Raw genomic sequence first — 22240 nt, forward strand, 5'->3', positions numbered from 1 at the left:
CTGCTACCATAGTTTCCCCGGAAACTATCTTTGGCTAAAATAATAAGGTATATGTAGTTGTTGTAGTTTGCTTCCCCAAGAGGGGAAGATTCGATGGCCGAGAGGGCGTCTTCTTTTCCCCGGCGATTTGCTTCTCCGGATAGTAACCTGATGTGGTTAGGAGTGCTCCGCTACATGGGGGGATGGAGGAGGGATTGTTGGAGAATAAACCCCAGCGGAGAACATGATGATTGGGGCAAAATGTTAATGAGTGATGTTTTTTTGTAATATGGTGATGCTGATGGACGTTTGGGGAGCGCTTTGGATGGTGATAGGTTGAGGTGGTTTTTTATGTGCGTGTGCAGTACAAGTAGTGTTTTTAATATCGCCGTGTTGGATGATTGGTTGGATGGGAAGGATAATGTTGTAGCAGTGCTAATTATAGCCGGGAATTTGGACGGTGAAATCGACGACATGAGTTGAGTGAAGAGTCGCATGGTCATGGTGGATTGCTGCTTTTCTTGGAGGGAATGGCTATACCAAGTACGTGACAACTAGATATGTATCAGAAGATGGTGATAATCAGCGGGGATTAAACATTCTACGATAACCTATTAGGAAGTAATAGTGAGTAGAAAACTCAAGGTTGATACGCTGGACTGCTGGATAGCCTAGTTAGGAAGTCGGATAACCACTCTGCGTTATCAAGACTCGCATGTCAATAAAGGCTGTCATGTTGATTATGAGTCTCATGCTTCTCATGAAGATATTACTAATCTTGGAGAACCAAAGCACCGTGAACCCATCCCATATTACAATCACTCATATATTCACAGAGTAAACACGCCCTTGGGGTATTGATCTCATTGTATCGTCATACGTAAACCATAGCAGTTAGCATGCCTTCAACGCTCAGTTAGTGCCATTCGGTGCTGCCTTCTTTTTCACCTCAATCGCCGCATCCAGCGCATCCTTGAGTGTGTCAACCAAGTCCTCTGCATCCTCCAAACCAGCAGAGAGTCTTATACTTTCTTCAGCCGCACCAAACCCTTTAAACTCTTCTTTTTCCTCAGCCTTTTTACCAAACATCATCATATTGTATGCCAACATAATGGTGACATGGCCGCCCAGGTGTGGGCTGGAGTAGAATCCACACTTGTCGTAAAACGCTCGAGCGGTGTCTACGCTCTCAAACTCGACGTTCAGGAGACAGCCGTATCCTGGATTGGGGAGTTCAGTGGTGCTGCGCCGCAAGAAGCGATCATAGTTGGGCTTGTCAGCCAGTAGACTAGGATACTGGACCCTGACCACGGGGGAATCATCGCGGCCAATTGTCCTGTGAAGGAAGGTTGCCATTGCTTCTGCGTTACGATTCAAACGGCGTGTACGCTGGAGATAATCGTGTGAGTTGGCAAGCAACACCTTTGCATCGTCGGCAAAGAGCTCGTTGTTGTGCGACTTGGCAAATCGAGAAGAAAGTTCATGATAGTGAGGAGAGAGGGGGTTGAGGACAATGGAGCCGCCAAGGACATCAGCCCTGCCGTTGAAGGACTTGGTAAGAGAAGTCACGAGGACGTCCGAGTAGGCCAATACATCGACGTTTGCAAATCCCGCCAGTGTATCATCGAGAAGCAACACAAAACCGTATTTTTCAGATAACTTCTTGAGGCGAGGCAGATCTGTGCTTTCCAGTGTTGGGTTTCCAGGAAATTCAACAATGACGAAGCTAACCTTTCTGCCTTCTTTTGTCTCCCCTTCGAGCCATGTCTCCATTTCATCTAGGCCTTGTTTATCAACCTTGCCAAAGTGCTTGAATCCATTGGGGCTCTCCTCATGTAAGTGGTGGTGTGTGTTGTGGAAGATGACGCCAAGAACAACATTGGTTCCAGGGCGGTATTCCTGGATGAGATTCGTCGTGTGGAAGATGGCAGCCATACCAGTGGGGAAGAGGCGGACGTCACTGGGTTGACTCTTGACCAGCTCTGGGTCAATGGAGGCGCGGTGGACGAGCTGGTTGATGCGCTCGCGGAGTAGCTGATGAGCCGGGCCATCGGGAGTGAAAGTTGGCTTGGGGGGGTTCTTGTAATCATCAAATGGGACTTCAACCAGAGTGTCGATGTTATTCAACAGGTACTCAGCAATGCGAATAGAGAGTCCAAGGCCTGGGGCTCCCCAGCTAAGCATGAGAGCTTTTGTGTGCCTAGGCTCAAACAAGACAGCGTAAACGCGGTGGCCAGCCACATCGATGCACTTGAATGTTAGCTTGTCTGGACTAATGGCGGCCTCGTCTCGGGCCTTGTTCTGGACATGACCGGCCGTAAAAGGCCACATAATGGGGTTGAGATAGAGCATGCAAGACTTGCCCTCGTGGCCTAGTCTCTTTGCAACCTCTTGGCCAATCTATATATGCATGGTTAAAAAGTCGACCATCGTTGGCGAGTAGGTTGTGAAGCTTACCTTGGCAGCGAATTGAGTTGGACCAAAGCGCGGATAGACATGGACAACCTTGGCAAAGGGAGACATGTCTCCATCACGGACGCCCTGAAGCATGTTCCATCCTGGCAAGTTGGAGATGATGCTGTACGGGGTCTGAGGAGGAGGCGCGTGGCCAAAGTCGGACTGTGTTCTGAGGACGACCATTTTGTCTGTACTTGATGGACTATCACCAAAGCGATCCTGAAGGAATATGAAATTACACAAAGATGGGGAGATGATTGAGCCCAAGGTAGCAATTCCGGGACATGTGTTCCTTTTTAAACAACAGCAGTGCCCCCTTCAACTTGCATACTCCGGGAGAGACCAATCCCACGCTTCTTAGCTTCCGAGCTTATGCGTACATAGCCTATGGATTCGAGGCTAGCGGGCCAGCTCCGATACTCGTCAGACATACAGTATGCGGTGCTGCCCCAGTGATTTGTTGGCGCTAACGCTGCTCGCTTGTGTGGCGGCTCACGCAGGATGAGTGAGGATGATGCTTGTGCTGTTTAAAGCCGGTATCACCAGCTCTTGGCCGGCGGGGTAAGGTCAAAATGGATTGTCTCGACTTTTGTTCGGTGAAAGAAGCGAATGCTCGATCCACGTATAGATCCGACACATCCCGCCGCGAAGAGAACGACAAACGTTTGCCCCCGATATCTCTACCACTTCTCCGTATAAATTTCCCCACGAGATGGATCGAAATAACTGTTAGTAGTTGTTTGGTGGGGTGTAAGCTGCTGGTGGCAAGCTATGGTGAGACCGTATATAGCGCCCTTACAAAGCATTTCAACTAAAAAGGCTCATGTTAATATATGTCCGCGAATCAGGCGGCAAAAGTTCCGCATAAGCAAATCCCATGGTTCAGGAACTAATGACCAGATATGGAAACATCTGTCGCGAACTGGTCCGAAAAGAGCCCACATGGCTCTCGGCGTTGCTGAAATATGCGCCTGCGTGTGAGGTTTAGTTGAACGTCGTCGACCCGGAGATGTGGGCCGCTCCGTGGCCGCTTTTCACTGCCGTTGCGAGCGGACCTTTATCGAGTAAGCCCGCTCCGGGGTGCGGCAGTCAAGATGAATAAACAAATCATCTCTGCAGTGCGAAGGAAGTTTATTACGACTTGAAGCAAGATGAGGGAAAAGTTTGAAGGATGGCGGTTATTTTCTCACACGTGATTAGAAATCGAGAAGGGGAGCTGCCACTTTTAACGAAATAGGACTGCGACTGCCTTGCGATATGTACTGTAAGTACTTATTTACCTGTAGTAGATAAGAAGCGGGCTTGGTGTATGCGATAAGCACCTTCGCATACCTTGGATATCTGCAAAATAACTGCTAGCTGAGATAGAAACGACGCAATTTGGATCTCGTACAAGTATCGTTAAGCACATTTCTCGTAGGTTAGCGATGATGATTGACAACGAAAGCTGACTCCAATATGCTCGATTTCCAGCGGTGGTCTATGCTGAATTACCGATGCTGGAATCCCAACACACCGCAAGGAGACGTATTCATATGTTCCCGTCACCTCTGGCGCTCTTGTGTTTGCTGTAAGCGTCTCAGCTGCGCGTTATGTCATCAGCACTCCAATTACACTTTGTAAAGACCATCCATGATCGTCATGGGGGTCTGGATCTAGTCGTGATCTATATTCTAATCACACGCTATTATTCATCTCAAACGAGTAACTACCCGACTTGATGGGGTTGTGTGACACCATCCATTGAATCAACGTATTGAGTTTGAGCAACGGCGGTCGCAAAACCTACCTAGAATCTTAGGGTTTATTGTGATTGATCCAGCTCATGCGAGCCTTCTTCGCTATTCTCGTGGAGTCTCAGTACAGCTGATGAACAGTTTTTTTTGCACAAGATTCCGAAGTGAGGACAAAAGCAACTATCATACATGTAGTCAAGAATGCCATAACTCTGACATAGACACAAGAACACATACGGAGGGCATCTGCTGTACATCCATTTCCGTTAGCGCAGCTTTGCTTTTTTCTTTCTTTCTTTTGGAAATGCATGGACTTCTTATCTTGTGATATAGCTGAAATCAGGCTACAGTTCGTCTCAACAGGATGAATGCGGCTTTGGCACGACGGCATCCACCGTGCCGAACAGGCGCTTTTCCAACCCCCAAATCAGCCCATCCGCCCTACCGACACCTCAGCTAATATGCAAGAAACCAAATAGTTTGAGAAAAAAAGAAAACTGACAAGTCCAGACAGCCTTCACGACACCCTCTTCTTGATACCCCGCCAGACCGAATGATTAGCCCGCCTCACTTCCCGATCTGCCCAACCCCACGCCCCGCATCCAAGCGGCCGAGACTCGGAGGCCGGGTCTCCGTAGAGGCAGATTTACGACTTGCCGCATGACACTTGGAATTGACGATGGCTGCGTCATCAGGTGTGTTATCAGAGTGAGAGCTGAAATGAGGCTGAACATTTGGTGTAACGTTGTCTGTTGATTGTATGTGAATATACATATATATCTATACATAGAGCGACGGAGAGAGAGCATCCATGGCCGTGTGCAGAGCGTGCGATAACACTCATAGACTCACATCAACTCACCTCCCACGACTTACACCCACAACGTCTCATCTCACAACACCATGTCCGACATCATCGTAATCGGGTAAACCCTCCTCCAAACCCCTTCATCCTCCAAATCCCCACAAACTGACAAAAACTATCTCACCCACAGAGCCGGCGTCATCGGCCTCAGCGCCGCCCTCCGCCTCCAACAAGCCGGCCACAGCGTCACCATCATCGCCAAAGACTTTCCCACCCCCTTCGAAGCAGCCGACAAGCGCGCCCTCATCAACTACACCTCGCAATGGGGCGGCGCGCACAATCGCTGGGTCCTCCCTACGAATCCCGCCGAGCAACGTGAGCACGAGTTTTCGCTCACGACGTATAGCCACATGGAGGCTACGCTGAGGGAGTTTCCGGAGGCGGGCATTACTTTCATGAAGGGCATTGAGTACTTTGAGAACCCGCCCCCTGTGCATCGTGATTTGACGGTGGAGAAGGCACTTCAGCTTGGCCTTGAGGAGTTCAAGTTGTTGGAGAAGAAGGACTTTCCGGACGACAAGGTAGTCTGGGGGTGCGAGTACAAGACGTGGTGCGTGAACCCCATGGTTTACTGCTCGTTTCTTCTTCGCCGGTTCCATATTCTCGGGGGTAAAGCCATGGCCATAGAGCTTCGAAATTTGAACGAAGCCTTTCTTGTCAAGGCTGTGCCTGGCGTCAAAACTGTCGTCAACTGCTCCGGTCAGGGATTCAATGACCCAGCCGTGTTTCCCACAAGAGGTAAGCCTACATGTCACGAATTCTTCCACATCTGCTATGTCCTGCTTGTATGTACATAACTTACACATCTCCAGGTCAAACCTGCCTCGTCGCAAACTTCTGTCCCGCCACCGTCACCCGCCAAAACGCAGACGGCTCGTGGTCGTTCTGCGTGCCCCGAAACTTCCACGGCGGTACCATCATCGGCGGCACCAAGGAGCCCGACAACTGGGACCCCGAGCCCAGTCCCGAGACTCGCGCCCGCCTGCTCTCCGCCTTCGCTGCCACGTATCCGCCCATTGTCGCAGACGGGCCTTTGCAGCCACTGGGAGACATTGTCGGACGGAGACCGACTCGTCGTGGAGGGATTAGGCTGGAGAGAGAGGAGATTGCCGCTGATGAAATCAAGGGCTTGCAGGATAATGAGGCGAGATCGATTGTACATGCGTATGGCCTCGGTGGGAGGGGCTTTGAACTCTCGTGGGGCGTGGCAGAGGAAGTATTTGAGCTTGTCAAGCAGCGAGTTTCTAGTCGTCTATAAATCGGCCGCTGCGCTATTCAGAAAGCAGCCTCCTCCTTTTTTTCAAACATGAAATAATCGTACAAGTCCCCGTTATCTATATCTGTACATGCCTCCCCTCTCATCAACTCATACTCAAACAAAAAAGGCATCAAAGTCTTTGGTCAATGCAAAAGTACCTTCCCTACGCCAACATAAAAAAACGCCAACAAAAACCGAGATTTTCTTCCTCTCCCTCTTTCAACCAAAGCACTTTACTTCGTGCTGGCCTCGGGTCTTAGAGGCGGTATCTTCTCTCCTCGCTTCTCCATCTCTTTCTGTCTCGACAGCCTCACGTCCTCTGGCAGGCCCCACCACTCCCGCATGAACTCTTCTTGAGCCGCTGCCATCTTGGTTTTCCTCTCGCGCTGTCGCTGTCGTTCCATTCGTAGTGCGAACCATTCCTCTCGCGCGGCGTCCTGTTCTTCTTGTGTAGCTCGGAGCTTCATGCAGGCATTCATAGCGGTGTGTTCAGCTCGGCAGGCAAACGTGACACTAAACGTCCGGCCAAGGGCGCAATCGGCAAATGCTATTTGGTTTCCGTTAGCAACTGGTTCTGTGACAACTCCGAGGGGGGGGGTAGTAGCAATTGGATGAGAAAAGTGAGGGGAGATCATGCCACTTCCACGAGGGCTTCAAACTCTCTCCCAGAGCAGCCAAATTAAGAATACAGAAGATGAACCTACCTTTGATTTCGTCGGCGCATTGTTTGCGCACCCTAGCATAGTATATATCTCGCACTTGCGACTCTTGCGAAGCCGATAAAGGCAGCGGATTCCGAGACGGGACGCCGAGCCGCTGCTGAGGGATGTTGGGGGTTTCTGCGGCCATCGTGGCCATTGAGGTACACAATCTTTAGGCAGCGATAATCAAGTAGCCAGTGAGGCCGAATTTGAGCCCGAAATTCTGTCGTTTCGAGAGTGGGCGTGGGTTTTATGGAATGGAGGCTGGTTGAACCTGAGCTTGATCAGATCTCGAATGGTAATCGTCAAATGGGGTTTGAGCTGGGCCGATAATCCGGCAGAATTTTCACCGCCTGCCCACTTTGACTTACAACGAAAGCACGATAATGTGTGCCTCTTTTTCGTTTACTGCGTCCGTAATTCAGAACATTTTACACGAGATCGGACAAAGAATTTAATGAGAATGAGTGTAATTTGGCTCTTAATTAGCCCAAGATGCTTCGTTATATAGGTATCTACCGTGTTCCATCCAGTTCATTACGTTAACCTAGCCATTACCCCATGGGATATCCATAAAACAATTGCGCCCCACATATCGTTTATTCAACTTCATCTTCTCGTCTCCAGACCCCAATATTTGATTTCTTTTTTTATGTCTTCATTATTTATTGGGTTTAATAGGAAGTCTGTTGAGGAGGAGGAGGTGAAGACGTATCATGGGAAGGCGCCTCGTGGTAAGTCTGTGGCTGCTGATGCTGCTGATACTGCTGAGGGGGATATTGGTTATATGCCTGCGGCTCCTGAGGAGGAGGAGAATAGGCAGTCGAAGGCTGGTAAGGAGATTGAGCTGGCGGGTAAGGGCTGGTAGTCTGAGGAGGATACTGGTCCTGCGGGTATTGGCCCTGCGGGGGGGATTGAGCGTTGGGCTGAGCAACACCCTGGGGTGGGATAAGCGTCTGCTGCTGCTGGGCTTGCTGATCTTGCTTAGGTTCCATGGCAATGGTCTGAACAGGGGCAGACTCATTGTCAAACAAGAATCGACCAGCCTTGCGGCCCTGGAGGAAGCTGTACAGGGTCCCAGGCAAAGGTTGCGATAAATAGAAGCCTTCAATTGTATTTGGTCAGCAAGGCATCACCCAATTCAAATGAGAATTATTCAAACTCACCAGACCAAGGCTCCGAGGCCAGCGATGGCGGAAAGCATGTCACCACCAGACTTGAAGAGGATAACGTCACGCTTCTTGACAAAGTCGCGCTTCTTGTAGCATGTCTTGCTGTTAAACAAGCTGCCATCGTCGAAGCAGCCGTCGACCCTGACATTGAATTTGAACTGGGCGCGCTTGGCAGCCACGGCGGCAAAGGTTGCAAGCCAGAGGATCATCATGACACCGTCAAGGACGATGACGGCAACGACATGATAGAATTCGTTCAGAGTTGGCAGCTTCTCACTTAGGATAACGTACAAGCAGACGAGCCAGGTGATGATAGCCTAGTTCACTGTTAGATCGTTTGAATTTCGCATTAGGAATAGAGAGAAAAGAATTACTTACAATAGCCAGAGCGAGACCTTCCTCGTCAAGGTAGGCATCATGCATCAAACGAGCAGCCAAGGCGAGGATGACGAGAGAGATGAGAACCTGGAAAATACGGCAAATGAAGACCCAGAGGGGTGAGACCAGCACATGGCCGGATTCGTTTTCAGGCTGCTGCATGATGGACGAGTTTACCAAGTGTAAACCAAGTCACAATGACTGCTTTCTTGGATATCCTGAAAGCTCAAAACAAGAAAACTTGGTACCCCAACTTATACAGGGTGAATCAAGCGGAGAGTCTGGCCTTACAACAACCGAGGAACCAAGGCCGACGCTGGCAGCAGGACAGGACGGCATTCTTATTGCTGCCGCCAATACTGCTAGGGCTATAGCCGAGCAAGTCCGCTTCAACCTCTATCTCCGCCACCGGCACGTCTATCAGCCTGGGAGCGGTCGGTGAGGCAGACTGCCGGGTCTTGGTCCCCATCGCCTGTCGACCTCGCTCCATTCTGCCCGCGCCAACGATGTGACTAGCTACCTTGGTGCCCCCCTCGGGTTCAGCCGCAGGCCAGGGTGGTGTTTAGGTTTCTTGCTTGAGAGAGCTTGGACCAGGCTGATCAGGGACTCAGATGCCAGTCACTAGCCGTGCGGCTGTGGCAGCCCAAGGGCGTCTTGACGGCGTTCTGGGCCCGCATATGAAGCGTCTTGTTAGCTGGTGTTGGGACTGATCTAATAGGTGGCACATGTACCTGGCTGCAGTTGAGCACAGGATCGTGATGTGGAGCGACAAAGAAACCCCATCCCGAAGGCCTTGCACGCATCGATGCAACAGAGCAATTGGTGTGAGTGGGCGGACAGAATACTCGTACCGCAAACGAGACACGGCAAAAACGTCAGGCCAGGGTGGGCTGGGTTGGAACATGTGGCTTGCATAAGAATGCTGGTTGTTAAATGAGAGTTGTAAGCCACGGCTCGGATCAGCTACTGGCGCCGCCCAGATGCAGCCGATTTGTCAGTTCAGAGGGCAGGATAAGACTATCGAATATCGAAAAAAAGGAAGAAAATATGAAAGGTAAAGAATTGGCACACTCATCGACTCTCTCTACAGTTACATGGGCGCTTTGCCACCCCTGGCTTCAATGTTCCTTTGCACGGCCCAGCAGCTGAGCCTGTGCCTGTGCTTGTGTTCCGGTTTTTGTTTCCCAATTTGTACAGAGATGGCAGCTCGTGAATGGAGTCGATCAATATCGACCGATCGGCAGTGCGCGGGATTGGTTCCGCCGTCTTATGCCTCTCTAAGCTTTTTTCAGCACGTGGAAGCGCGGACCTTTGGGCATTGACAAGCAAAAGACAGATTGGGTCGTCAGATGTCAGACAGGGATCCGCCGCGGAAAGCTGTGACTGTGACTGTGACCTTGTCCAACTCCTCAACTAGCCCGATCGCGCTCACAACTCAGCCTCACTTTTGTTTAGCGTTCTTAGCCGCTTTTGTCCTGTTTGTGCGCTGTCCCGGCTGTTCGCTAAAGCTAGCACCAAGGTGGTGCAGCTGTATTGGCTGCAATTCCTACATGCTCGGGAATGAACTCCGTAACACCACATCGAGTAGGTACATGTAGGAGCACTGCTGCCGTCCCTCAGAAGGCCTGTGATAACCGACAAAGGGACGTGGAATTAGCCCAGGGGTGCTTCTGCGCTGCGTGACTGGCGAGCCGTGAATCCACAGCCAGTAGAGCCTCAATTCTGGGGGTTCTTGGTGGCCGCCGCTCGCTTTCAGCACACGGATCACCACGCCACTTTCGCCTGGATCGAATAGAATGAAATTCATCGGTTTCACTTGACCGCGCTTAACGCTGCAAGAATCTGCATTACTCATATTATTTACTTTTTTCCCGGCTCTCCTTTAATTTCATTGAAATCTTTATTTTTAAACTTTTTTTGTGCATTGTGTGGTTTTTTTCCTTTATCCTAGCACATTCATGACTTAGACCTTCTCGTTGGGTCCGGCAATCAGAATCTTGATAGCCTCTCCCGTCTTGACCTTTTGGAAGGCCTCCTCGGCCTGCTTGAAGCTGACAATACCCGTGATCAGCTTCTTGACATCAACACGGCCAGTCCTGACAAGCTCAACAGCCAGCTCGTAATCTCCAGCACCGTAACGGAACGATCCCCGGACCGTCAACTCCTTCAAGCACATGGCCATGATGGGGAATGTGATCTCGTTCTTGCCCATACCACCTTGCACGTAAGTGCCTCCCATACGAGCGACGTGTATGCTCGTCTGGATTGAGGGCTCCGCGCCGCTGGCATCAATGACGACGTCAGCGCCGATGGGCAGGTCTGCAAGGTCCTTGATGGCCTGGGCGTTCTCCTCGGGCGAGACTCTCTGAGACACATATGCGTGCGTCGAGCTGAAGCTCTTGGCAAAGTCCAGCTTGGACTGCACAATATCGACACTGACCACCTTGGTTGCGCCGTAGGATTTCGCCACGGCAGCACAGAGCAGGCCCACGGGCCCAGCTCCCATCACCACAACAGACTGGCCGGGCTGGATCTGGGCCTGCTTGACAATGTGAACCGCCACCGCCAGCGGCTCAATCAGAGCGCCCTCCTGCAGAGACACGTTGTCCGGCAGCTTGTAGCAAAAGTCGGCGGGGGCAGCCCACAGTCCGGTCAGGGTGCCGTGGTATGGCGGCGTCGCGGCAAAGACCATGTCCGCGCAGAGGTTGTACTTGCCGGCACGGCAGAAGTTGCATCGACGGCATGGGTAGCCGGGCTCCAGGGCCACTCGGTCGCCCACCTTGAGGTTCTTGACGGCCGGGCCAACCTCGACAACGGTTCCGGCAGACTCGTGGCCCAGGACCATGGGGTCCTTGACAACAAAGTGTCCGATGGCGCCGTGCACCCAGTAGTGGACGTCTGAGCCGCAGATTCCCGTGTAGTTTACCGCGACGAGGACATCGTTGGGGTCGGAGATGGTGGGCTTGGGGCGCTCCTCAAAGGTGACGTCTCCGGGCTTGTTGAGGACAAAAGAAAGGTTCTGTTTCCGTCGAGGCCAGCCGGTCAGCTCCAATGCTCTATAAGTGTATTCTCAACGCCAATTGCCTCTCCGTTAGGTGAGTCCTCTTACGCTGATCGCATCCTTGTTAATCGTCTGAGTCGCCATTTCAACGGTGCTGGAATTCAATGAGCAGACACTTTTGGCGGGGTAGCTCTTCAATTCAGCAAAAGATCCTCAGTCACAGTGACGATGAAGCAAGAGTTGAGCGAGAAAGAAAATTCTCTCGCAACCCGATGGCAATTCCATTATATACGCAAATCTCATCCCCGCATTGGGATTCAGCCATATGACATTTTCCATCCGCGACGAGTTTCTTCCCAACCGACGCCCCACGATAGCTAATTGGAGAGCCACGGATCACGCTGCCAGGCTTCCATATTCCAAGGACCCCGCGCCGTGCTACTCTGCGCGCCTAGTATTTTAGCAGAGGCTCCAGGTTCCTGAGCGACAAGGAACTTTCAAAACTATTTGAAGTGCAGCCCACAATTATAAGAGGACCAATGGCATTTTAACCGGTGACAATAGCCGCACCAATGGGAGAAGCGTTGGAGAATTAATGGAGATTCTGGTCGCCAGCGATTTCGGTGGTGTAGTTGGGCAGACATTGATTTTTTCTTGCCACACCACGTGCTGTAAGTCGGGATGGAGAACGGGATGACCATGAAATTCGTGTTATGCCAATGAAGCATACACTCGGAGGCTTTCCGAATGATTTTAACAGATTGGCTCATTACTATCATATGCCTATATTATCCTACGAGATCAATCCCGGCTGTCTTTTGAGCAAAATATCTGCGTTCGAAGCATACCAATCATGCCTACCCTGTAGCAAACAGCTCAATATTTTGGGCATTGATGGAGAGTGGCTCTTGATAGAGGCTAATATCTCTTCTCCATATGATGTCACTGTGTTTATGCAAAAATACGAGTGAGATTGATCTATTAAGCTCTCCTGGTTGCCTTTCCAATATCTTTAATTGCATCTGTGTCATAAGCGGCGGACACCAGTCATTATTCTGTACTTTGCGAAGTTGAATACATGAGCATAACACTTCATTACGAACTCATCTCTATTAACCATTTCATAGTTACTAAAATGAGCAGTAATCAACACTTCCTTCTAAGCAGAAGAAAGGCAAACTACATTGATTGGGTCGCAATGGGTCTAAAAGGAGGGTACCTCTCAACGAAAGCCACAAAAAGAAACAAAACAGAGAACTTAGTGACACTTGTATACCTAGGTACTAGAAGCAGTGTGGCTTACACACACGACGGTCTTTAAAGAAAAGATTTTGCCAAGTGCTTATCTGAAAATGCAAATGCTCCAATATGCTTCTCATCTCTGAAATGAAGTAAAATGTTTCGCCCACCACCAAATAGTGTTTCCATACGTCAAAACCTGGAACTCGCTACATATCGCCTTCACAATATCACAATCATCATCATTAGCTAGCACGGTGCTTAAGCGGGATAGCGTCTGTGTCATCAACAACCGGTATCCCCAATGTAGAGGCTACGCTCAAATCTCCTTCGTGTCGACAAACCTTTTTTTCTTCGCTGGAGGTATTGACTGATATACTAGAGAAAGATGTCTCGCCCATGGGCTCAGCCAGCATCCATGTAAGCATGATGAGGCCGTCGGCTGGTATGCTGCCATCATCTGTAGGAAATACCAGCTGACGAGAGGCTCTGACTATGAAGTATCCATTTTCGGCGTGCATCTGCAATATCCGAGCTCCTGTTTCGTGAAAACTTAATATCAAGACCTAGATTGAACGTGAGCCATGATATTATACAGCTGTTGTATTGCCCCTACCGGAAACGTATGGTGCTCGAGCCATGGAAATAGAGCGAGGTTCCTGCGGAGTATGCTGACAGCTAGTAACAATTCGCTCCTTAAGATTCGATCATCGGGTATAATTGTATCGTAGGTGATGATAATTATATGAGGCACTTGTGGATTAGGTCCGTATCGGCTTCCGCCCTGATAAAGGAGCGTAGAAGTTGCTTCAAACTCATGATACTCATTTGCTGGACCTGTGTAAACTTTCCCATAACCCGTGGCCCCAGTAGGATCTACAGGGTATAAACTAGCAGGCGAGCGAGATTAGCATATACCTTTGATATGATGGGGAGGCTTGATGGGAGCACACATACCGACTGACGATCCACCATGGGTTATGTTTCATAGTGCCACCATCAATCCAGGCGTCTGTCATCTGCCAGAGGGCATTGGCATAGTAATTGACACAACAAATGTCTGGTATTCGATTCCCATTCTCGTCAATGACCCAACGCGTCTCTTTTTCAGGTTCTGGCCATACTTCTCCATCTTCGAGATATTGTTCGGCCAGCCATTTTGCCCATCTGTGACGAGTGGGTTTGGAAAAGAAGAATCTCTTTTCGACATCAATTGGGTCAAAGTCGTCAATGTTAAGTGGGGCACCTCGAATGACTTTGAGTTCCTCTAAATCCTCATTGGACAACAGCGGTGTATCCTCTCTCATCTCTAAACAGCGCTTCAGCCTGGTATACTGATCGTATAGCTGTAGATGCCATTCTAGCTGATGGTCAGGATGTGGTCGCGGCAAAGACCTGAGAAGTCTCCGGAATCTGGACGAGGAGCCATATGAAGGACCGCCCCAGAGAAGCGCTATGTCATAAATCTCTGTGGGGCAGTTATGCCAAAGCATGGCAAGGTATGAAATGATGATGGAAGCTACCCGGCCAGGAAGCTCTTATCAAGCACGCTTCTCCGAAATATACAGCTATTTGTGGAGTTGCAAGTCCGAAACGTGCAGTAAAGTTCCAGTGGGTTGCATCTGTCAGTCAGCTTTGGGCAATTGTTTGATGCTAAAGTTGCTGCTAAATAAAGAGGCGGGGCTCTTCCTTGTATCTCCCGAAACTCTGCCTGCGATAAGCGGGGTAGCTCTGCCTGGGGGTACCTGTTGGAACTTGCGTGTTGTACGACCTGCATTTGCCCAGGCACCACCACGTGAGATGGAGGGCTCGTCAAAGAAGGAACCACCAGATTTGGAAGCCAAAAAGGAAAGGACCAAAGGAACAAAGGCTCACCTAATCATGTCAAAGATCTGACACGGCGACTTTCAATCTTCCTTTTTTTCCCTCCCTCAATCTCATTTCCCCCAAGATCTCTTCTCACTCGCTCGCTGCAAGCTTGACAGACATTCGCCCGCCCCAATAAATTAAGCGCCCTTCCTGCCGCGGCCAACGTCCTCCAGCCTATCAGAAACCCACCCCGATGCGACCAGACGCGATGCTGCAGGCCGTGTGAGTGGCCTATGGCGTTCGTCCAGTGCCTTCAAGCTTCAACCCACCCCTGCGTCTCCAGCGCTTAAGTACGCCAATGCAGTGTGATGCGGCTTCCCATTGGCCCGCCGGGGTATCGATGGCGTCCACCCTTCAAGATCAAGGTGCTATTTTGGGGCGCAGAGATCATGGTGCCACCCACTCTCTCTCGTGGTTCGCCGGGATGTGTGCCTTTGTCCGTCTACACCGGCTGCGATTCTCATGCCGACTCGACTAAGCTGTCTAGCCAAAGGCGCTTAATCGACTGATTCGATGGCGGCATCTTTTGGCTATCAGGTTGGGTCGCCGACCTCCTCCCACCCATTCACAAGGCTAGCACACTTGGACAAGAGGAGTGCCTCTTTATTATAACTGGTCTTGTAGCGCTGATTTTTATTCCTGCCCTTGCATAGTGCTTCTTTTGTTGTTGTTCTTTGTTGTGTCTGCTCTGCTGGTATCACGATGCGACGCCCAGCCAACAAACAATGAAGCCGTAGCATCTTTGTTAGCGTTTGCCCTCACCTTTTGGATACCCTAGGCGTTTCTTTTTGTTTCTTTCGGTGCTCTGGCGCGCCACTTCAACTCGATACCCCACGCCTCTTCCGTGAAGAAGGCCCATCTTGAGTGCTGCTTGTGTATACTAAATACACCATCTCGTGCTTAAACCATGGCCTCACATCGGCCGTCTGGCAGCGCCAGCTTGTCGCTCTTCCCCAATCCCAACTTTTCCAAACCTCACCCACGCGCCCAGGCACCTCGAGCCCGCCGTTCAGAGTCCCATGAGCGTCGAGCGACCACGCCACAGCAGCAACTTCAAGATAGTCGCGCTGCAACACCTGTTGCTTCACCCTCGCCGGTGCTTGCTCCAGTATCATCGCCTTCTCAAAATGGCCGTCAGACTCCACAACCGAGGACACACACACCTCTAGAGTTCAATCCTCCAATTGAGGAAGCATCAGAAGTTGTCTTAGACCACAATATTCTGCCACCCATGGACACAGAAGAGCAACTTGACGGACCTGGCGAGGGTCCAAGTCGCCCACGATTGACCATCGAAGTTCCTAGGGATGGTGCACTCCCACCACCACCTCCGATGTTCGTAGGCAATAATGTCAACCAGCCGAGAAATTCCATCGCCAAACCCCCTCTATTTTTCGACCCTCCCCCAAATTCTCAACCGCCGCCCTTGCGATCCATGTTCCCGACATACAATCCCGACTTACCCTTGGATCAACAAAACTACGGCCCAATTCAAATGAACCCATCTGGCGTGCCTCGGGCTGTTGTCAGTCGCCAGAGCTACTATGAAAGCGCTGAACCTGCACCAGAGCAACCTCCTGTTAGAGTACCCGTTCGCCCTCATAACCCCCCAGTTATTCCCGCGATCTGTACAACCGAGCAACTTCAAGACCTCTGGAAGGTCACAAACGGCTGGCAAGCATCTGGCTCTGAGGGCCGCGTTTACTGTCTGAAGTTGACACAGCAGAAAGATGCCCCTGTTTATACACTTTCTTCCACCTCACAGCCTTTCTATAACCTCCGTTTGGATCCCACATCAGCATCAGCCTATGTATCACTAAGCAGATACGATCCCAGCAAGGCCTACAAAGTTCCCAAACCGGCGTCAAATTCCGCTGCAAACATTCTAAATGGTGTAATGGGTGGTGGCAATCGTGCCTCAGACGCAAAGTATTGGCAAGAGGCCCTGAATACAACCCTGGAAGAGGAATCTCGAAAACATTCTCCAAATGACGGCCTCGCTGCTCTTCTCATGCCCTGTGCCGCAACAAAAATAGCCATGGATAGGGCAGACGATCCTGGCACGGTTGCGGCTGCAGAAAGAGAGTGCGGAAGGCTTGTGTGGGATGACGATAGCGCAAGTTACTATTTGGTGCATCCCGCCCTGGCGACACCCTTCTGTCTCACAATTGAGCATTCTGGTGCCTGGTCTCGTGTTGAGTATACACTAGAGCATCATGAATCGCCACAACACCTTGCCAAGCTGACGCGAGATGGCACTGGTAGTGGGTGGTTGGAAATCGATACCGGTGTTGCGTCCAAAATCGAGTCATATTATATTGTTGATGTGGCTGTGACGGCATTGCTTCTCGTTGCCGCCATGGATGATCGAAACTCACCCAACACTGTTATAGAGCCATTCGAGGCACCGCCGTTACCAGAGCCTCCTAGACAGTCAAGAAGCCTCAGCAGCGCTCTGAGCCGACACCGTGACTCTGAAGACGGCAAGAAGAAGAAGGACAAGAAGGAAAAGAAGCGCACACGGATGGAACAATTTGAAATTGACCTCGAGAGCCAAAATGACAGCCTGGCCAAGGAGCTGGGTAGAGGGAGCAAAAAGTCATCGGAAGACAAAGGACCCTTTATACTACGAGTCATTGTCAAGCTGGTGAAGGGGATATTCAACTGTTTTATATGGATACTTACGATTGGGTTTGCATGTGTCAAGGGAGTTTTCAAGGTTTTCTATAAATGTGTGGGATCCAAGTATTAATACGACGATGCATTATGATTAACGATGACAACGAGCGACCGAAGTATCTCTTTCAATGTGATCGTGAACATTACCACTCTACTGCATTTAAAGGCGTAAATAGTATAAGCCCATCTCACAGTTACTTGAATGACTGTGATACCCAGAAACTTGTTCATAACAAATTGTAAATAAAAGAAAGCCCATGTTTAAAATCCATTTTCGGGATGATCTAACATCCATACCTTATATATACGCATTATGACTATCTCTCAATTGCACAATATAATGCATTACCAGCGCTTATGATTAAAGAAATCTTTCATCTCTCCCGTCAACTATTTCCCGTTTTTGTTCTCCTCCGCTCGCTCGCCTCACATCTACCGCTTCCTCTTCCGCACCATAATCTTCTTCCCTCTCCTCGTCGTCCCGCCCGAAGTAGCCGTCTTGGCCATCTTGGCGCGCTGGACCTCGAGCTGGGTCTCTGCGGTCATGAGGGCCTTGACCTTTTTGCGGGAGTGCTCGAGCTTGCGCTTGAGTTCATTGAGGTTTTCTGATCGTTCGAATGCTTCGTCTTGGTCTTCTCTTTTCGTGGTTGCGTCTTCGGCTGCTTGTAGGGCTTCGTCTCGCTCGTCTTCATTGTCTAGGAATACGATTTTCCGGGGACCATTTGAATTTGACCTTCGTTTTGACGGGCCGTCAATCTCGTCGTCAAGATCAAAGTCGTCGTCGTCATCCTCATCATCCTCGTCGGCCAGCTGATCCAGGCCCTTTGTTAAAACGGCCTGCTGCTCTAACCTCGCCAGCTCCTTCACGGCGACCTGCTTCATCGTGCGCACGTATCCCAGGTCCTGCGTCTTGAGCAGCCGCACCGTGTCCTGGTCCATGCCCTTGTTGTTCCCGCGGTCGCCCTCGACCCTGCCGTTCCACTTCCTGCCGATGTTGATCTTGGCTCCGGGCCCCTTGCGCGACATCATGCCGAAATAGAATTCATCTTCGTTGCGCTCGGCGGCCTTTTCGCGGAGGGCCTTGAGCTGTGCTTTTTTCTGGTTGTAGTCCTTTGCACGCTTGGAGTAATCCTGTACTCTGCCGTCAGCATCACTTCATTAAGACCTTTCTAAAAGATTATCCCGGGGATAAAGATTGGGGATTTGCTGTCTTTGTCTTTTTGTCTCGTACCTTGTGCTTCTCGAGGAGACCGAGGCGGCGGCGCTCGAGAGGTTGCGCACGCTCCCGATGGGGGCGCCGCTGAATCGAGTTTCGCAAAGATGACATCTCTGCGACTACGACGACGTTTCCGTAGAGAGATTTGGTGGGAAAAGAGCTTTTGGCGGCTTCGAATGCGAAGACGTCGCTGCGATCTGAAGAAAGCTGTGCTTGAAGGTGGCAGAGCGGCAGAATTCTGAGATTTTTGGCGGTGAGAGTGGAAGTGGCTAGTGCCTGGTGGCGCCGTTGAACCCAAGAGTGGCGCTAGAGAAATGGCACTGAAGGAGTTCCCAAAGGATGATTCTGTTGTATAAGGGAAGAGTTGAATAGAATTATTTATTTTTTCAAAAAGCATATGAAAAGGTTGAATTGGTTCATAATGTCATTGAATGGAATATATGTTGTCTAAATGGTGTCGTGATTAGACATTTATTATACAAGATTTGCGTCCAAGACTTTGCACGCCCTAGTCATACAGTTCTCTCTTACATGATAGCTTTCTAAAGGCCGTCCTTTCTAATCAGTCATATGAATACTCTCGAGCTGATCTCAATGATCAAATTATTAGTGGTGTAGAATTCTCCACTCTCAACCTATGCAGATTTTGAGCGGAGTTGCAGGCCATATGGAGCAAGCTGCTCATTGCTGAGCTTGCTGGGTGACTGAACGAACGGATCTTCTCCCTTCATCGTCTTCGGAAAGGCTATGACGTCTCGGACAGTCGGTGTACCGGTCATCAAGGCCGCAAGGCGATCAAATCCGAGTGCAAAGCCGGCATGAGGAGGACATCCTGAGCGTAAAGCTTCGAACAGATGAGAAAAGTCCTTGATTCTCTTGTCGGTCATCTTCAGAACATCCCGCATGATGAAATCTTGAACGTCGGCAATGTGGTTACGCACACTGCCGCCGCCAATCTCAATTCCATTGAGAACCAGGTCATAAGCAGCGCTCTTTGCCTCTAGGGGATCGGTAAAGAGCAGCTCTAGGTCTTTCTGGGAGAGGGGGGCGGTAAAGGGGTGGTGAGAAGCCGCAATTCCTGCTGCACCCTCCTGACCGGGCTCACCCTCTTCAACTGGCTTGAACATGGGAAACTCTGTCACCCATACGAACTGGAGCGATCCTGGCTCACCAAGCCGTGGGGTTTCCATGTAACCTGCGTCCACAAGTGCCTTCCACAGCATGTTACGGACGTCTCCAATTCTAGTCGAGCCTGAGTAATATTGTCCGGCAGGCTTCTCGCGGGCCTGGAAGACAACAAGGTCTCCGTCTTGGAGACCCTCCTTTTCTGAAACCAAGTCCAAAACGCTCTCATATTCGAAGCCCAGCGAAGAGAAGCCGCACAGTGGCTTGCTCGAGTCGTGGATGAGAATTTGAGGTTTGCCGTCTGAATTGTTTGCCAAAGAAGGTGGAAGTTCGTCCATAAACTTAGTAACAAATTTGCGCGCATCCGAGGGAGAGCAGCCGTTCAATGGCAATGTGAAGGCCTCTATAAGAGGGTTAGACAGATGAGTGATCATGCTAACGAAGTTGCGATAAGGCTCAAGATCCGGGAGAGCGTGTATCTATGATACGTCAGTATATAATCAACGCGGTTCCACTTAATTGTCTCACCCTTAAGGGAATACGCAAGTCTGGCTTGTCAGAGCCATACGCCGCAATGCTATCTGCAAAGGTAAGATTGGTAAACTGATGGGCCACAGGTTGGTCTGCTGGCGGTGGATTAGAAGGTATATCAGCAACAACCGGAATCACCTCTCCTCGAATTTCCTTGTAGCTTTGTGCAGGCTGCAGGGCGGTTAATGCTCCTAATACGATATCATTGATATCTTTTTGCACAGTCTCAGCTCCAGCAAACGCCCACTCCATATCGAGCTAGTCCAAGTCGTCAGTACTAAGTTGCCGCAAGATATATTGAGATCCAACTTACCTGTGAGAACTCAGGTTGCCGATCGGCGCGGAGATCCTCGTCGCGGTAACAGCGAGCCCATTGCATATAACGCATAATACCACTAGCCATGAGGACCTGCTTGTACTGTTGAGGGCTTTGACTCAAAGCATAGGCGGTACCCTTTTGTCGAGTAGGAACAAGAAATTCTCTAGCGCCTTCGGGGGTAGACTTGAAGAGAGTCGGCGTCTCTATATCAGTAAAGCCCTTCTGGAGCAAGCCTTGATTGAGCATTCCTTTCAGCCATGATCTAAATTGAAGTCTGGCTTGTAATTCCGGGTGAAATCGGATCTGGAGATGTCTCTTTGTTGGCGGGAATTGGACTTCGGGTGTTACTATGAGATTTTTCGGAACGCTGTTGAGGGCCCGTATGCTGTCAAGGTAGACGGTTCTTTTTGATGAGTTTTCATTGGTAGTAGGCTCAGCGGCGTTTACAGCCTCTTGTTGCTTTATACGAATAAGCACAGGACTGAAAGCTGGAACCTGGCGGAAATCGTCATGGGCTTCACTGTCTCTTTCTGAGCTAGAGCAGACCTGAATGATTTCACCAGACGGCGTGGTGAGATCGGCGAATGAGAGGTGCTTTGAGACATTGCGACTCTTGCCTAATAATCCCACGTAGACGTCCTTTGATCCGAGTCCAAGTAATTCATCATTGGCTTCATCTGTTGCAAGTCAGATGATTTTAGTTTTAAAAAGAATAGTTTCATTGAAAAAGCTCACATTTATGCCAAAGATCTAATAAGCTGGTGCGCTTTGACGAGCTTTCTGCCTCATCTTTGGCTACCTGTGAGTAGAGTCGGCTGTTCCTGTAAATCACCCGTCGTGGAATTGCTGCTGCAAAGGCGTTGATGCAAACATGACGACGCAATGTCAGGCTACGGGAACCAACAAGAGGCCCCATTGCCTAATATCAATCAGAGACTGGCATTCAATTATAGAAGAATGACTTGCGCAAAGAAATATGGCATGACTGATGCCGATAAGATAGATGGACCTTGGTAGGGAAGCCGCCCAATCACCCGATGAATTCCCGGATACCCCACGCCTGCGCAGAGCTTTAAATTTCTGCCGGCGTTTGGCGAGCTAGATTTTTTCTTTTCTTTTCCTCTTTATCCTTCCATTCAAATAAACGTACGCACCCCAAACCGCCGCGAGACTCTACGATGCGTGCAATTGCTAACTGAGACTGCAGGTGATGAGATTACGTGTATAATATGATGCAGGAGCCGCTTTCCTGACCTTTCAAGACTCTTCCTTCGGGGCTTCAGGGTTTGGAGGTGATGGAGGGCTGGTTCCATGATATGGGCGTTCGACACACCGACCTTGTATTGCATCGGACGCGATGAAAAAAAGCTCTGACTTATGAAGAATGGAAGTCTTTCTTATTGTCTGTTTACTTGGTTTCTGTTTTTTCTACCCTTTGAATTTTCTGTTTGCTTGTTGTTTGTTTGCCCGGCAATGTATCTCTCCCACCCATGATTTTCGCATTTGTAGCATATTGCATCTTGATACGGAGAAGGGCTTAGCTCTTAGATCGTGTCGGGATGCTGTAATAATCAAACAGAACCTGGTTCGTGTTCCTTAATTTGCTATTGGCAAAAAAATAAATATCCGTGCCGTGTCCCAAATTGCGCCTGAGTGGAACGTCATACGCACTGATATAAAATCAATGCGTCTGCCGTGTTTCGTGATTGCTGCTG

The 22240-nt window shown here is 50.0% G+C and overlaps 11 protein-coding genes across 11 annotated transcripts; 4 read left to right on the top strand and 7 right to left on the bottom strand.

Annotated features, from left to right (window-relative positions):
- Positions 1-891: 891 nt before the first annotated feature.
- V8C40DRAFT_272204 (pyridoxal phosphate-dependent transferase) lies at positions 892-2619 on the bottom strand (the record flags this gene model as incomplete). The annotated part of the gene is made up of 2 exons (XM_083220325.1): positions 892-2379; positions 2437-2619. The coding sequence occupies 2 exons, from the start codon at positions 2617-2619 to the stop codon at positions 892-894; spliced, it is 1671 nt and encodes a 556-aa protein (XP_083079450.1).
- A 2153-nt stretch (positions 2620-4772) lies between these two features.
- On the top strand, positions 4773-6388 carry V8C40DRAFT_230829 (FAD-dependent oxidoreductase). The gene is made up of 3 exons (XM_083212800.1): positions 4773-5098; positions 5168-5775; positions 5850-6388. Exons 1-3 carry the CDS (start codon positions 5076-5078, stop codon positions 6293-6295), a joined length of 1077 nt encoding a protein of 358 aa, XP_083079451.1. The 5' UTR covers positions 4773-5075; the 3' UTR covers positions 6296-6388.
- On the bottom strand, positions 6029-7270 carry V8C40DRAFT_230835 (cytochrome c oxidase biogenesis protein Cmc1 like-domain-containing protein). The gene is made up of 2 exons (XM_083212801.1): positions 7000-7270; positions 6029-6842 (listed from the first exon to the last, which is right to left on the bottom strand). The coding sequence occupies exons 1-2, from the start codon at positions 7151-7153 to the stop codon at positions 6529-6531; spliced, it is 468 nt and encodes a 155-aa protein (XP_083079452.1). The 5' UTR covers positions 7154-7270; the 3' UTR covers positions 6029-6528.
- Positions 7271-7670: 400 nt separating this feature from the next.
- On the bottom strand, positions 7671-9070 carry V8C40DRAFT_279468 (MARVEL domain-containing protein; the record flags this gene model as incomplete). Its single annotated transcript, XM_083221237.1, has 3 exons — positions 8547-9070; positions 8163-8485; positions 7671-8061 (listed from the first exon to the last, which is right to left on the bottom strand). The coding sequence occupies exons 1-3, from the start codon at positions 8706-8708 to the stop codon at positions 7671-7673; spliced, it is 876 nt and encodes a 291-aa protein (XP_083079453.1). The 5' UTR covers positions 8709-9070.
- Positions 9071-9545: 475 nt separating this feature from the next.
- Positions 9546-9980, top strand: V8C40DRAFT_15729 (uncharacterized protein). The gene has a single exon (XM_083211397.1). The coding sequence runs from the start codon at positions 9641-9643 to the stop codon at positions 9866-9868; it is 228 nt and encodes a 75-aa protein (XP_083079454.1). The 5' UTR covers positions 9546-9640; the 3' UTR covers positions 9869-9980.
- A 346-nt stretch (positions 9981-10326) lies between these two features.
- On the bottom strand, positions 10327-11870 carry V8C40DRAFT_15786 (chaperonin 10-like protein). The gene is made up of 2 exons (XM_083211401.1): positions 11656-11870; positions 10327-11565 (listed from the first exon to the last, which is right to left on the bottom strand). Exons 1-2 carry the CDS (start codon positions 11689-11691, stop codon positions 10510-10512), a joined length of 1092 nt encoding a protein of 363 aa, XP_083079455.1. The 5' UTR covers positions 11692-11870; the 3' UTR covers positions 10327-10509.
- Positions 11871-12949: 1079 nt separating this feature from the next.
- Positions 12950-14655, bottom strand: V8C40DRAFT_15714 (uncharacterized protein). Its single transcript, XM_083211395.1, has 3 exons — positions 13744-14655; positions 13403-13676; positions 12950-13352 (listed from the first exon to the last, which is right to left on the bottom strand). The coding sequence occupies exons 1-3, from the start codon at positions 14277-14279 to the stop codon at positions 13032-13034; spliced, it is 1131 nt and encodes a 376-aa protein (XP_083079456.1). The 5' UTR covers positions 14280-14655; the 3' UTR covers positions 12950-13031.
- A 476-nt stretch (positions 14656-15131) lies between these two features.
- On the top strand, positions 15132-17528 carry V8C40DRAFT_230844 (uncharacterized protein). Its single transcript, XM_083212802.1, has one exon. It carries the CDS (start codon positions 15563-15565, stop codon positions 17405-17407), a length of 1845 nt encoding a protein of 614 aa, XP_083079457.1. The 5' UTR covers positions 15132-15562; the 3' UTR covers positions 17408-17528.
- V8C40DRAFT_230845 (rRNA-processing protein UTP11) lies at positions 17516-18836 on the bottom strand. The gene is made up of 2 exons (XM_083212803.1): positions 18566-18836; positions 17516-18465 (listed from the first exon to the last, which is right to left on the bottom strand). Exons 1-2 carry the CDS (start codon positions 18659-18661, stop codon positions 17767-17769), a joined length of 795 nt encoding a protein of 264 aa, XP_083079458.1. The 5' UTR covers positions 18662-18836; the 3' UTR covers positions 17516-17766.
- A 117-nt stretch (positions 18837-18953) lies between these two features.
- On the bottom strand, positions 18954-21501 carry V8C40DRAFT_230846 (aspartate--tRNA ligase MSD1). The gene is made up of 5 exons (XM_083212804.1): positions 21261-21501; positions 20520-21202; positions 20204-20464; positions 19082-20154; positions 18954-18997 (listed from the first exon to the last, which is right to left on the bottom strand). Exons 1-4 carry the CDS (start codon positions 21439-21441, stop codon positions 19186-19188), a joined length of 2094 nt encoding a protein of 697 aa, XP_083079459.1. The 5' UTR covers positions 21442-21501; the 3' UTR covers positions 18954-18997; positions 19082-19185.
- Positions 21502-21732: 231 nt separating this feature from the next.
- V8C40DRAFT_230849 (uncharacterized protein) lies at positions 21733-22137 on the top strand. The gene has a single exon (XM_083212805.1). It carries the CDS (start codon positions 21910-21912, stop codon positions 22123-22125), a length of 216 nt encoding a protein of 71 aa, XP_083079460.1. The 5' UTR covers positions 21733-21909; the 3' UTR covers positions 22126-22137.
- Positions 22138-22240: the final 103 nt, after the last annotated feature.

Source organism: Trichoderma camerunense, assembly GCF_050948025.1.
Source record: "Trichoderma camerunense strain CBS 138272 chromosome Unknown V8C40scaffold_1, whole genome shotgun sequence".
Lineage (NCBI taxonomy): Eukaryota > Fungi > Ascomycota > Sordariomycetes > Hypocreales > Hypocreaceae > Trichoderma > Trichoderma camerunense.